The sequence below is a fragment of the Zerene cesonia genome, chromosome 29 (assembly GCF_012273895.1).
Source record: "Zerene cesonia ecotype Mississippi chromosome 29, Zerene_cesonia_1.1, whole genome shotgun sequence".
NCBI classification, from domain to species: domain Eukaryota; kingdom Metazoa; phylum Arthropoda; class Insecta; order Lepidoptera; family Pieridae; genus Zerene; species Zerene cesonia.
This window is the reverse complement of record NC_052130.1, coordinates 4,670,795-4,686,494: the sequence shown is the minus strand read 5'-3', so window position 1 is coordinate 4,686,494 and position 15,700 is coordinate 4,670,795. Positions and strand designations below refer to the sequence as shown.

At 32.5% G+C, this 15,700-nt stretch overlaps 1 protein-coding gene across 1 annotated transcript; it reads right to left on the bottom strand.

The window, feature by feature from the left end:
• Positions 1-307: 307 nt before the first annotated feature.
• Positions 308-12,587, bottom strand: LOC119837778. The gene is made up of 3 exons (XM_038363531.1): positions 12,114-12,587; positions 7,803-7,930; positions 308-1,281 (listed from the first exon to the last, which is right to left on the bottom strand). Exons 1-3 carry the CDS (start codon positions 12,511-12,513, stop codon positions 1,099-1,101), a joined length of 711 nt encoding a protein of 236 aa, XP_038219459.1. The 5' UTR covers positions 12,514-12,587; the 3' UTR covers positions 308-1,098.
• Positions 12,588-15,700: the final 3,113 nt, after the last annotated feature.

The window sequence follows — 15,700 nt, the reverse complement described above, 5'->3', positions numbered from 1 at the left end:
ATGCGATAAAGATTAGTCAATTTAAAAGTGTCATTCAAGCATTATAAATAGGGAAAAAAGAAAAACGTAAATTAAATATTTTGTCTTTATTTAGAAAACGCAACATGAAGTTATAAATAAGTTAAATAAATTACAGTACACTTACAGACTTTGTCTTAATACTTTTTATAAAAAATACTTTTATAATCGTTCGCTTTTGAACAATTTATATACAACATTTAAATAAGGTACATTGGCAGTTATATTCTATTCATGAAATTTATATAAATAATTTATATATTATAAAATTCAGTATAAACAATACAGGATGTTCTGAATGTGGTATACATCATGTTGCATGCATGCATCATGATGTATACCATTTACCTTTACCTACACATTTTTTTACATGAAAAACGTATTAAAAACAATAAGTTCCAGTGAGCATGGAAAAACATATACGATACATCCTGTATATTATTATTTACATATATTTTAACACACAACATAGTAAGGATAAGTTCAAAAATGACATACATGTCATATATTCAAGGATTGCTCAACATTAAATTTCTGCACAACCTTCATACTATGATTACAGCTTTCATAAACCGTTAGAACTATTAAAGCGTTACATTATATTACATTATATATCTATAGTACGCATCAAAGTAAAATTAAAAACGAGTATTCGAGAGATTAAGTGCTGGCCTATACATACAACGTTTGATTCTGATTTGTACATTACTATTGATCAGAACATATGAATTCTATCGCATTCGTTTCAGCCATGTCGTACTTATCAAGATTCTGGCTTGTCTAATACCAGTGTCAAACGTCAAATGATATTGAATTCAGGAAGGTCTCAAGGAAAATTCACAACAGGAACCCTATGCGAGATTACATTGACACCTATTAATTTATTTAATGGCATGAAAGACATTCCATTTAATCCAAACGAACTAAATAATATGCACATTGTTATTATACATGATTCATATGTTAAATATATTTTCTTCATACCGAATTTAATCAATACCCGATAATTGAAAACTTATTCCTGAAATAGTAAGTTCCCTAAATTTACTCCCAAAAAGTACTTAAAATGTCTGTCCTATCCTAAGCTTTTTTGTAGGCGGAATACACCAAGTCTGCCGCGTCGTTATAGGACCGCCTGTCCCAACCCCCACCGGAGCCTCCGGAAGACCAGCCACTGCTGTGGCTCTCATGACCACCTCCTCCACTGTTCTTGGCTGCTATGAGTTTCTTCAGGGCTAAGATACCAGCGAGGAGCAGGGCGATCTGAAAGAGGTAATACAAGAGTTGTAGTATTTTTATAATTCGAGTGATAGTTTATGATAATACGTACATACATCTGAATAGAGCGCATCGAATATAATCCTACTTCCTACTGATATTATAAATGCGAAAGTTTGTAAGCAGACAGCTGAACAACTGGAATAACATATAGGCTACTTTTTATCCCGATAGTCCTACGGGATACGGACTTATGCGGGTGAAACCGCGGGGCGTAGCTAGTATGTAATATTTTTTAATTTATAGTTCGTATAGATCCTTTTGCTAAAACAACAATAATTATATATAATAGTATAATAATATATATAATAGTGTAACAATAATATAGAATAAAGTACAACGTTTAGAAATTAAAGACTTTTTAACGGATTTAAAACGCGGCTTATTCATTATGTTATTAACCCGACGTTTCGAACACTTTACAGCGAGCGTGGTCACGGGGAGACTGAGATGTTACATGTCTTGAAGGTCATATAAAAATTTTTGTTTGTGAACTACCTCCACCTATAAATCTATAATACTCGCGTAAAATCAAACACAAGAAAATACTAAAGTACAACGTGTTACATAATTAATACTATAAATCTTAAATTCAAATTCAAATAATCAGCCCATATATGATCCCACTGCAGGATCGCAATATCCTTTTAGGGATCATAGATTTCGTTCGATATCAGATTATTTGCCATTTTCAATCGTCCTTACTCCAAAGCTATAGCATATTTATTAAAGCAATCCGTTGCGAATTCTGTTTATATCCAGGACATTATTGCATACCATCAAAGGGCTTCCTTGTTATTCTAATTGTATAAAAGAAGCCATAGAATAATGTATTATCTAATACAGTAAATATTACTTGTCTCAAAATGAACGTAAATAACTGTATGTGTTCTATTTTATAAAGGTATAACATTGTTATTAAAATGATAAAGCATTTACATTATTAACGAAATGTTGATTAAACATCTAATGATCACATTATATGTTCATGGGTAGTGGTGATCCCTTATTGTCAGGCAAACCACCAGCTCAGTTGCCCACTCTGACATGAAAAAAAAGCCCCAGGACTGTCAAAATTTTCCATTCGAGAAGGGAGAAGCCGGCCGTAAAACTTTTTTTTCTTTTTTAATTAAAAATAAATTAAATACACGGTTGAATATTTAAATACTGGGTGATCATAAAATATGTAAATCTATTTATGGCTTCGTTGTCTAGAACATAAACAAATTACAGTTGAATCGGATAAATTGTTTACAAATGTTGATCTATATTTTCATTACCTTGCTCGGGAGCGCGGCGTCTCACGTGATTCCCGGGCAAAAAGAAAAACTATGTGAAACTAAACTAAAAAATATCTCTGTATCTTATTTCCTACACATCCATGTGTCATTTTGTGTGAAATTGGAACAAACCATCCAGCCATCCATATGATTTTTGACGTTTATATTATTAGTAGTTTTGAGAATGTAGGATAGGATAAGATACAAAAATGCAAAAATCGACTTCCATCTAACTTAATAAAAGTCAAATAGGAAAACATTTTAATGCATCAATGGGGAGATAATCAAAAATACTCTTATTTAGACCAATCCTTCGCCAGCCCTGCTGCTAATTTCCCATCATTCTAAGTAAATCTCATACAGCTTGGTGAAGGAACAAGCCGCACGAGATTTACTTGGTACGACGGGAAAACGTTGTTCACTGAGTGACAGTAAGCAATGGACTGGTTAATTGTTGGATAGGGTTGCCAGCTTGGAGAAATAGTGTGGCATTTTTGGTAGAAATGGTTTCTAATGTTGTATAAATAAATTTGAGGTAAAAAATTGTTGGTGATTTAAATGTGTATATTTTACAGATTTTATGAAACTTTTATAATTGCGGATGGTTTTTTGTCTTATAGTTTGAACATTATTAGAACCTTTTAATTATGTCTGCAACTACTTATATTATAATCTCCGATAATATCTTAAGCTTACATTAACCCTCATGCATTTTGAATGGAATGGAATATTTTTACTTATATAATGGTATTTTGGTGGGTAGGATCTATGTAGGTACTTGCGTTTCTATAGACATTTAATTTATGCTTAAAGGGCTGACCTACAACTCCAAGGTGCTATAATTTCATATATACTTTTAGACTTAGTCTCCCCAAAATTTGGGAAAACTCGGAATGTTATAACCTAGCAACACCAAATCTTTATACAAGATTACCGCGAACAGAGGCACGTAAATGGACCACCGAAGGCCATACACTACATACACTTATTAAATTCTTGTTCGAATCTCGTATAAGCGGATGAGTTGAAACCCTACGCAGTTGTAATAAGATTTAAAATTGCTACGTGTTATCTGAGGTGTCAATGTCCGGACAGAAATAGTCGGCTTTTGATAAGTTTGTTGTTATATAACATTTATTTTTGTTGTGGTGTGCTTTATTTACGTAATTGTTATCAAATGTACATTTAAATTTGTGTTTATTGATTATATATATTATAACTAGCTGCGCCCCGCGGTTTCACCCGCGTAAGTCCGTTTCCCGTAGGAATATCGGGATAAAAAATAGATGTTGGCCGATTCTCAGACCTACCCAATATGCTTACCAAATTTCAGAGGAATCGGTCAAGCCGTTTCGGAGGAGTATGGCAACGAAAACTGTGACACGAGAATTTTATATATATAGATTTATAAACTTTAAAATAAAAACTACCTATCGGTTAGTGTGGATAAAGCGAATAAAAATGCAAAAATTTAAGAGATCAAATTTAATGTAATAGTTTTATATGAACTTTATGATTTAATATATTCATTCATTTTAGTATACTAACTTCGCTCACTGCTTTGTTTAATAACACAATAATAAATTATTGTGTATACTCAAGTCTCTTAAGTAACAAATTTTATAATAGTAGCTTTCCGCCCGCGGCTTTGCCTGCGTAGTCATAAGAAAAATTAGACAGACCCAAGCATCATTTTCGCTGTCGTGGATTTAAATATAAAAAAATCCTGTTCTTTTATTATCCTACGTTTACTTTTTTTGATCACAAACTATCTCTTTACAAAATTTAATCCAAATCTGTTAAGTCATTCTTGGGTTATAAATAGTAACTAACACGATCTATTATACAAATAGTAACAAACTTTCTATTACTATATAATAATAGTCTTGGATAAAATATAACTTATTTTATTACCAATCTGTTGCCAGGCTTTAAGCATATCGTAAATAGTTCAATTTTCATCATAATTTGTCTTATTGTAACCAAATTACAAATATAATGGTTACAATTTATTCTAGGTATCTTTCTTTTGAGTATATTGTTTATTTCTTTCTTTCCTTGCGAATATTTAGTGAAAGATAATCAATATCTATTACATGTGCCATTGTCATTTTTTTTTATTCATGATAGGGAAGCGCTTGACCACGATCTCGCCTGATGGTAAGCTGAGATGTGGTCTAAGATAGAGCGCGCTTCCCTTAAAGGTACCTGTTCACTCTTCTCTTAAAGACCTTCAGACTGTACTCGTCGGAACACATATTCAGGAAGCATGTTCCAATCCCTTGCGGTTCGAATGAAGAATGAAAATATATGATATTACGTTATCTTATATATGATGTTTACGTAAATTACTGAGATGATTGATTTTTCTTTGTGTTTTCTTCTATTCTATTAGTAATAAGAAATATCAACAATACAAGTACAACTGTATGTATACCTTTCATAAAAGTTGATGATTTGAAGTTTTTAATAATAGTAAAGAAAGTAAACAATAATATTTTATACGAAATCGAATCATTAAATTTGAAATATACTCGTATTGTAACAGGAAGCAGCTTCCAACGACATAAATGTGGAACTTTCAGACCTTAATTCAAAACTCTATGTTCTATGCTAATGGTGAAAGTCTAGGAAACATGGGCACTAAATAAATGTCTGTGTTTATCTCCTAGTTTGATCTTTTAGAAAATGTATTAAATTGCCTTTCGTTCTTGTTACAGGACAGAGAATGTAGCTTTTGTATTAACTCAGTATAGTTTGAAATCTTATTTTGCAGAAAAACGGGAGTTAAAATAGTTATGACAAAGATTTATTATTTTACACACGATCTGACCTCGGACTTAAAATCGACAAGTCGGGTTTCGAGACCAGGCGAGCGTGCAGGAATTAAATTGCATCCCTGCTCAAAAACGTGAATGAAAACATCGTGAGGAAACCGGCATGTCCTAGAATCAAAAGTTCGATGATATGTGACATCTACCAATCCGCACTTCGCCAGCATGGTGGATTATGGCCTGAACCCTCATAGGAGGCCAGTTTTAATATGTATATGCTTTATTCCCAACCTCAATAATTTAATTTATCACATATCTTTTTTAAGTTGGCAATCCATTTGCATAAGGCCTGCACAGTCTTACGCCTCTGGCCTGAACCCTCATAGGAGGCCTGGGTCCCGGCATTGGGAATGGGTATAGGCTGATGATGATGATGACGTCAAAATTATGAATAAAACTATGAACATTCTTAATTCAAAAAGTCACAAAAATAAGGCAAAGAATTTGCTATCATGTCATTAATACAGACACTTATCACCTACATAATTGCGACAATTATCTAGTCGTCGCCTACAGAAGTAATGTTCTCACATTTTCTAACAATAGCGGCTATTATGTCTTCAGTTTCACATCATTGTTCCACTTCCACTGTGTCAAGTGCAATGTCATTGAGATCAATTCGATACAGGTTATAAGAAAATCATTAGAAATCTATAGTTCCTGCTAATCTAGCGGCTAGATGTTTTCTAGTTACTATATGGGTATAAAATATTAAGAATCGAGATTCTTATTGAGAATTTTCCGAGGAACATTTCGAAATTAAAAACTTTTTAACGGATTTTAAACGCGATTTATTCATATTATTATTAACCCGACGTTTCAAACACTTTACAGCGAACGTAGTCACGGGGAGACTCCTCGTACATTTTAATTTCTAAATGTACAATACTCGCGTAAAATCAAACATAAGAAAATACTAATCTCGGAACAGTTCGATGGTGTTTAGTTGACATTTATGATTATGTATTTTTTGTAAACGCTGCGCAGCGCTACCACCGCTGGAAATTAATATTTAGAAGCGTAAGGTTGTTACGTTTCAAAATTTGATGATAGACCAATATTGGGTTCCATTTATCGGTAAAATTTTATTAGAAAAACATTATGCATGCATGTAACCAGGTTAAAAAATGTGAATATGCAATTAAATACGGTGTCCTGGGATAAGTCATTTAACTTTAAATATAGGTTTCCATTTCTACTACAAATAGTTGAAGAGATATATGAGTAAATCGTGGAGGTCATAGTCTACTCAAGCCTCTTTTTTGAAAATCTACGAAGTACAAAATTCTGTAGGCCACGCGAACGATGCCGCGGGAGGAAAGCTTTATTGCAATATTTGTTTAAAAAGTGCATTCATCTCTATTTAACATTGCCTTTGTGTTTATAACAATAGTGATTCTCGTAAAGATATGTGTTTTAACCCAATTATCAATTGAAATAGTTCATAGCCATTCATGCTGTATTCTCATGGCCAAATGCATATAGCTCTATCTACATTTTCCACGTTTTCTCTCCGATTATGATCAGTTCATTTAAATTCACAGATTAAACAGATTACGAATTACCTTTTGCTTGTAGTTTGTGCTGTTTTCATATAAAGTATCATTTCAAGGGCTTACTTGCTTTTTAACCGAAAAACAAAGGACTTCTTGGTTTTGTAACTCAATAACTCCGTGGGTTTTCAACCGATGATGTGATTATTTTTGTGCTTGATAGGAAATAGTTGTTATTTAGTCTCATTTTAGAATTTGGATTAGTATCTCCCTCCCAGTGAAGTAGTTGACTTTTTTTTGTAGAAAAAAAAATGTATATTTACTAGTGTCATTGAACAAAATAATTATTTGAATACGTTACTTATGAGTCACGTTAGTGTAACGTGGATAGTTCTTTAAACTTCTTAAATGCAATTTTATTTTTAACTGACCCCAAAAAAGGAAGGAGGTTATCAAGTCGACTGTATTTCTTGATTCTCTTCTATTTGAAAGCTGGTGCCTGCTATGTGATCCTATTTAAATTTGCTCTAGTTCCGACTATTTTAAGTTTTTCTATTTTTGTAAAAATTATTATAATTCTTACTTCGGCTATTTAGTATGAAACTTTTTGATAGTTTCGTGAAATAAAAAGCACCAACAATTCGCATTTTAACAAATGCTTGTATTTTCTTTCCATCGTCATTTTAAAAAGCCATATTTTTGGTACGGATCTTATGATATAAGTAAATCTATGAAATTTAATTCGTTTAAATCTGACCACTGAGAACTCAAGAACCGCTAAAACCGTATCCATTATTATTGGTTTGCTTCATTCGTGTCCGCTAGCATTAGAACATATACAGCTTTTATAATGAAGACAGAAAAAGTACTTAGCTAATAGTAACTATGATATAGCATACCTTAGAAACAATAAGAGCTTTTCCAGCTAAGATGAACAGGCCAGCCATTGCTACTGGTATCATGGCGGCCATCTTCATAGCAGCACCCATCATCATCATTCCCATCATTTTCTTCATCTTACCTCGCCCTGGAAATGTTTATTGGTGACGTTTTAATTTTACGTAATAAATATAATACAAGTACGTTTTAGGACGAAAATCTATGCCAAATGACGAAAACTCATGTCGAATTAATGGAAGGTGGTTCTCGTTGGTAATTATATATTATACCATGTTTTCAATAGAAGATTTTACTTCATCCTTTTAAAGGAACAAAAATATTGATACGAACTGCTTCCTTATATTGCTATATGCAAATAAAAAATTAAGAAGTCACTAAAATCCTTTCTCAGAAAGTCACTTATAAAATATTGAACCTTTCATTTCAATAAATCCACGATGACTAAACCAGCCTTCTCAACGTTATATTAACTTTAATTATTATGTTATACATATAGTTGATACTTCCTTCTTCACTTAATTGAAAGTGGAAAACCAGCAATTAAATGCTATCCACATATGTAATTTAAGTGAAATGACCGTTATAAATGTTCCTTTTAAACGAATCGCGTTATATTGAGGTGTGAAAATAATGGAGTTTATACACTTCCGACTACAAATATACACAGAAACGTTATTATATAACCGCCATTTTTATGTTTGTAAATTCTAGAACTTAGTGAAAAGGTTGATTCTATCTGCTTTATTTATTAGCTTTTTTAACTTCTTGGATATGTATACAATTATATTAAATTGAAATTAAAAAACCCGACCCCATTTTGTATTGTCGGCCATCTTTCATCAAAATTCATTAAGTAGTTTCAGCGTGACAAACGGACCAACATTCAAATAAACAAACTTTCACATTAATAGTATTAGTGTGATATTTGTTAAAATATATTAAAGTATAAATAAGTTACACTGATTTATTTTATATTATAAAAAGCTATGTAAGTAACCTAATAAAAGCATGTTAAAATATACATTACTATCTGCGCCCCGCGGTTTCATCCGCGTAAGTCTATATCCCGTAGGAATTTCGGGATAAAAAGTTGCCTATGTATTATTCCAGTTGTCCAGCTATCTACGTACCAAATTTCATTGCAATCGGTTCAGCAGTTTTTGCGTGAAAGAGTAACAAACATACATATACACATACTTACAAACATTCTCATTATAATATTAGTAGTACAGGATTAGTAGGACATACCATTCAAGCTAAGGGTCAAATACCTAGCGAATACTCGTAATCATTAGAACTAAATATATACTGGAATTTCCTTTATACCATTGATTCAAGAATGCCGCAAATTTATTTAGGATTTCTGAGTTTTCGTATGGTATGAAGATTTTAGTGTCAACGTATGCAATTTGCCAAATTCCAGAACCTATTGTTAAAACTCAATATCATGACTTTTAATTGAAGAAACTATTTGAATTTCTTTTAATTGTAGAAGCTATTTGAGTTTTGAGGTAGTAATTACTCGATTTACAATGGCTAATTAGATCACCATATGTTCTGCAACATGAATACTCAGTGCTGCTGTACATCTTAATGGAGTAATTAGGCTTTCTCTCATGATGGAGGAGATTGTTACTTCGTATGATTTTATTGACACACTAAGTGTGCCCCGCGGTTTCACCCGCGTAAGTCTCTATTTCGTAGGAATATCGACATAAAAAGTTGCCTATATGTTATTCCAGCTGTCCAGTTATCTACGTACCAAATTTAATTGCAATCGGTTCAGTAGTTTTTGTGTGAAAGAGCAACAAACGAACAAGCATCCTTACAAACTTTTGCATTTATAATATTAGTAGGAAGTAGGATATGTAGGTAATTATTGGTCGGAGTGTTTCACCTGTATGTGGTTCAAATTGTCTGGAAGTGGTTGGAATAATATGGGATATGTACCTTATGATATCAGGATTAAAGTCGATGATTATGTTTTGATCAAGCGATTAAGTATCGTATCTCTCGGTAATATATTCTATATTCCCTTACATTCACAAATTCTAACTTGAAAATCGAACTTATTATCGACAATATATGAGTATTATTAAAATTAATTCTACTGGACAAGTTTATAAAGATAAAATTATTTGTTAAAATGGAGTTGAGATCGTTCGTTTATTGTTCTATATTCTTAAAGAATACATATATTTTAATTAAATTAGACAATGATTCCTGTCCAGCCTTGTAAAGATTATATACAACTAGAATAAAGGAGCGAGATAATCAGTTGTATACACAGATTTTAGTTCTAAGCTTATAAAGAAAATTGTATACAATTACCATTATAATAGAGGTCAAGACGAAATAATGGCTAATGAAAGCAATAAAATCATTATTTGTCTATTACGATTCACTTTCTCAAAGAAATGCAACTTATCGTGGTTCACGGTTATCCTTTCATTTTTGTCGCGTTTTATCGACCGTGTCTATACTAATATTATAAAGCTGAAGAGTTTGTTTGAACGCACTAATCTCAGGAACTACTGGTCTGATTTGAAAAATTCTTTCACTGTTAGATAGCCCATTTATTGAGGAAGACTATAAGCTATATATGTACCACGTGCGAAGCCGGGGCGGACCGCTATTTTAAAGTAATGACAAACTTAGAAACGTAGGTTGCCTCGTTCAAAAATTTATCAAAACATATTCATGCGTTTTACCGTGAATCCTACAAATATTATAGCAAATGTTTGGGAAATGGTATATTATATAATCCTCAAAATACATAGAAATAGTTGTGTTTAACAATAAAATTAATCTCAATAAAATTTGGTACAGATATCGGTAGAATAGCTGGCTATTTTTAATCGAACACTAGGCAATCGTAGCCGTAGGCGAAATGGTGTTATTTCTAAAATCTCACTGTATTTGGAGTAGTTGCGTATTAAACTAGAATTCCAGAAACTGTTCTACTTACAGAGACGATAAATCTATTTATAACAGTATTGCTTCAACTCAATATACATTTGCTCTCTCAAAATTGTAAATACCTAACTTTGTTTTGAAGTTACAACCTTTTACCCATACGAGCACTTCCAAACTAATGGCGAAAAACACGTTCAGTATTATTACAAGATTACATCTCACAAACTCTTACCACGTACGTGGTGTATCAGAGAAGGAATCGTGAACAAATTAAACGCGAAAGCCTCTTGAAGCGACTGCCTAAGCTTCGGAGAAAGCTATTGAATTCAGGACATGGTTAAAGGGCGGAGATTACTGTCTTAGGTTTACTATAATGAGATATTATGAATTGGAGAGTTAGATGTTAGATATAGTTTCTTGTGAAATTATAAGTTTTAAATTCGGCTCTGAATTGTGATAGGGTTCACAATGTACAGTATATTATTATGTTTTCAATGTATTCTACGTGGTGTACAACATAGAATTTTTCATTAATTTCACTCATTCATTCATTGATTCATTAGTACAATGCGTAGGGTTAATTAAGGCAATATAAACTGGTTAAAATATGAGTTATATTTTAACCAGTTAATATTAAAACAAATATCAACTATTTTAACGTATTTAAGTGTACGACGTATATATGTGGGGTTGAAGTATAATCGAATGCTCAGATAGTTATTCCATCTTGATTTACGCATGACGGGCACATAAATATTCGATAACTGTTAAACTAGACCATTTCTTAAAAGGAGTCTAGTCATGCAAAATGTATTATTGCTATCAATACTTCTGTATTTATTACTTGCTTTCCGGATGTGGTTTTGCCCGTGTAGTCAAAGGAAATATACAGGAGTTTTCCTCGTATAGTTCCCGTTTCAAACCGTAACTAAATTCAAATTATTGAATAAAATCTCTAAGAAATCTACCCCAACAGTAACCATTTTATTGGTATGTTCTATGAACAATTTCTGTTTGTTTATCACCCTAATTAAAATACAAAAAGGGCTAGAAAATAACATTGCATGTCAGAACATGCTTTTTGTTTATGTTAGGGTGAAATTTTAAATATTTTTCACTTTATTACAGTGATTTGTAGTCAAGTGATAAAAAAGTAGGTCAAGAAAATTTTCTTTTGTCGGTTTTGTCGGTATGTAAATTTTGAGGAGATTTTGTCATCAACTTGGGATATTAAATGAACGTAATCCTTTAAATTATAATATAATAATTAAAAATGCAGTTCTCATTGTGTATGTGATACATCCCAAATTTTCAAAAATTAAACTGGGCTATTAACGATTATAGTTGGGTATGTTTATCTTTAGCTTATTTGCTTATACTATATATTGGCTTACCTTCTTCTACACCCTTATTAAGCTCTTGACCCGTCATCTTGGGCAGCGACAGCTGAATCGTCCTAGAATTGGCAAAAGCTGCAATCCTGTCCCATAGCATTTCAGTAAGTGCCTCATCTTTGCTCTCCAGATTCCTTGGAAGACTTGCATCTATGTCATTCTCACTAGCAGCCACTTGGTCTACATTTGAAACTTTGACGACATCAACACCATCTATCAAAGGTATGGACTCCATCCTTGCAGCTCGATCGAAAAACAATATGGCCTTCCGTTTCAAACATGGAACAATTCCGTTCGAATTTTGACAGTCCTCGTATACCCTCGTTAAGAATTTCATCCCAAAATCATCAGCTGCTGCTACACCAACCAAGAGAACTAATGCGAGCACTTTTCCAAACATTTTGACCTTTGAACCACGATGGTTGGTGTAATAAAAAAGACTGTGTGTGCACTGGCTGCTGCCGCGTATTTATAGGCTATGTACGATATAAAAAGAATTGTGCCTCTTGGATCGGGGGTACAGTCTATGGAGGTGCGTTCGCATCAGAGTAACTGGAGTGTGCTGTTCGCGCAAACGCTGGGAAGTGAGTGGAGTCTAGGATGCTTACGGTCGATGCGAAAGCACCATTTTGTGTTGTTTCTGTGTGAGTGTGTAGCGAAATGGAAAATTGTTGTGCTTGTCTTCGTAGGTCGTGAGTTGAAGTTAGATCGTATGGTTTTGGATGCGCCATGGTCTATGACGACAAAAGTCATTGAGTACTTTTTTAAATCAAATCGACGATAATGATAATGCCTAGGTTATTCGCAAAGTGATGAATTAACATATCCTCATAGTGTTTCAGAGTATACGTTAGTTCGTAATAAGTTATTTGAAATGACAAATTGTGTAGAATTGTTTAGGTTTGGAAAGAGTTTTCCGAACTGCTTGTAAATAATTGTTTAAATTAATCCTTCTGTGCTTTGATACAAACCTATGAGTCTGCTTGAATAACTAAACGTTTGAGACGCATCATATAGCGGCATGAAATACTCACTTTAACATGATAAAGATATCTGTCTAAGCGGACTTGATAATAACTCGATGTTTGTTTAACACCACTGAATTTAATTCGATATTTATATCCCATTCTCAATATAGAAAGAGATAAACTACATATTGAATTATTAAAATTCACGTATCGTCTCAACCTACTTGATTGATTGATACACGCAAGTAATATAATTGATGAATAATGATGTTTTAAACTTACGTAATGAGTACATATTTATAATTATGTGTTTATTACCACATCCGATGTTCGCGCCTCCAAGCTTATAGCACGAGGCATGCAAACCACGCGGAATGAACAGTTATAAAATAACATTTATTTATTGTTATTAATTACTTTTTCCTGATTATGTAAATGGCAACGTGGCGTAGAGGAAGCAGAGGGTTACCACTCTTAAAATTTTCATTGTCGTGATTTGGTAAAAAATAATATAACTAAGTATTTTTTTATTATAAATTTAGTTGATTATGTATTTTTTATATATTGATTTATGAACGCTTTGCTATCTATTTATTTGCAATTATTTATGTATAATGTAGTGTAAATTTTCGTTATTAGAATGCTGAATGATAATAAATATAGATAAAAGTAAATGCACGACATGTTTGAATATTTGATTATTGATATTTGGTCACGATAGAAAGCTAAAATCTACACAGTATAAATAATTAAATAAATTGATGATAAACAAAACACGCTCATGTCCTTTATCGTATGACATTTTTGAATTAGGTATTTACACACATAGAAAATTAGAAAGATTCGATTTTAATACTCGATCCATATCCTTTGTTATAACAATAACAAAAAAACAGTAATATCGAAACTATTAATATATTAATGTGGGAGCCAACGACGCTTCGGCACGAATTGGGCCGGCTCGCACCTGGGACCTACAGAATATCAGCGTTGTACCACACCCCCCAAGATCATCACGTTCGGTGGGGGAGTCTTTTTCCGTGTCCCATTTTACTCCTTTATTCCTATCGCCAACCCTTTCATTATGCATTACCTTTTTAAAGCGGGCAAAGCATTTGCAGAGGTTATTTCTACAAAACTTGCGGTGGAACATTCATAATAATAATAAAAAAATTATATTGACATGTATAGTAAACGGCGAAAAATCCTTAAAAATTTTAGCCATACATAATATTATTACCCTTTATGCTATATTATAGTTTAGTCTTTGTAGCTTCGCATATGTAATAGTGACACAGACGGCAATTTTTTTTCCCACACTCACACACTCACAATTCCATGAGTGGCAGGAATTTCCTTAAGTCGGTAAGTTTTTTCAGCAATAAATCTGATAATATTTAAGTTACTGATTTTGCTTGCATTGAATTATGATTTTAAATTTATATTTTTTTACATATTATAGATAGTCTATCCATAATTAAGTGTATCCATTATGAACTTTTAAATTAACGATTTTATTTTATTATTCTTAATGTGCAAATTGTAAATCTATATTAACTTGCAAATATTGGTAGAAAATTGTTAAAAACGGTTTTTAGAATTAACCTTCTTTTGTAAGTATACTGTTTCTATCTATAAAAAAATACATATCATATTAAAAAGGAGAAAGATTCACGGATAGACTAGCGAAGTGATCTTGAAAACTGTCATGTTAAAATGCGGTACACGTAACTGGTAAGAATTGTAAATGTTCAAATATATAAATATCATAGATTAAATGCAAAAAAGCTTTGCTTTTGAAGTGGTTTGTGTTGCAGGATATATAATATGCATTCGCATATCCTCTTTGGTCATTAACAGAACTACTATAATATTTATTTCTATTACCTCATAGAAAAACCTCATAGGAACCTCATAGGAAGGGGTGTAGGGTTAGTAGGGGAGTCGGAGGTCCGTTTCCTTTTCCTTACCCTTACAATTTTTGATAGGGAATTGTCGTAGATTGGCCTTATTTTAGTATGTTGAATGGCACCTCTGTATTTCCTTGGAAATTCGCTTAGCTAAATATACGCATATTAAAAGAGTCAATAATACAATCAGTGCGCACAATTGCTAACACTTTTTGATATCATTTATCAATAGACCATAGACTATATAGATAGTTTAAGGGACGTAGCTACATATCATGCCCATATTGTCTCAGGCGCAGCGTTCGCGCGAAGAAAAAGGCGAACATCATTGGAATAAATTACTACTAAGTAATGCATATTCTAATATCGAGGTCACTAATGCATGTACTATCATTGAACAGATAAACGATTTCTTGTAGCACTCACCTACTTTTATATGGCTGTCTCTTCCTAATGACGATTTGTGTCCGGGAAGTTGAAGACTCGATCGAATGTTATTCGAAATTGTGATTTTGTTTGTTTAGTTGTTAGTGATTAATTATATTATAAATGTATTATGTTGAGAAATTTTGAAAGAATAGAAAAAATTTGATTCGCATTTCAATGCTATAAAACTAAAAATTAAATGTATTATTAGACTACAGGCCCATATAGAAAAAATTACGGGTCATTTGAACCACCAGGTGACCTATCTAGAACGATATAAGGG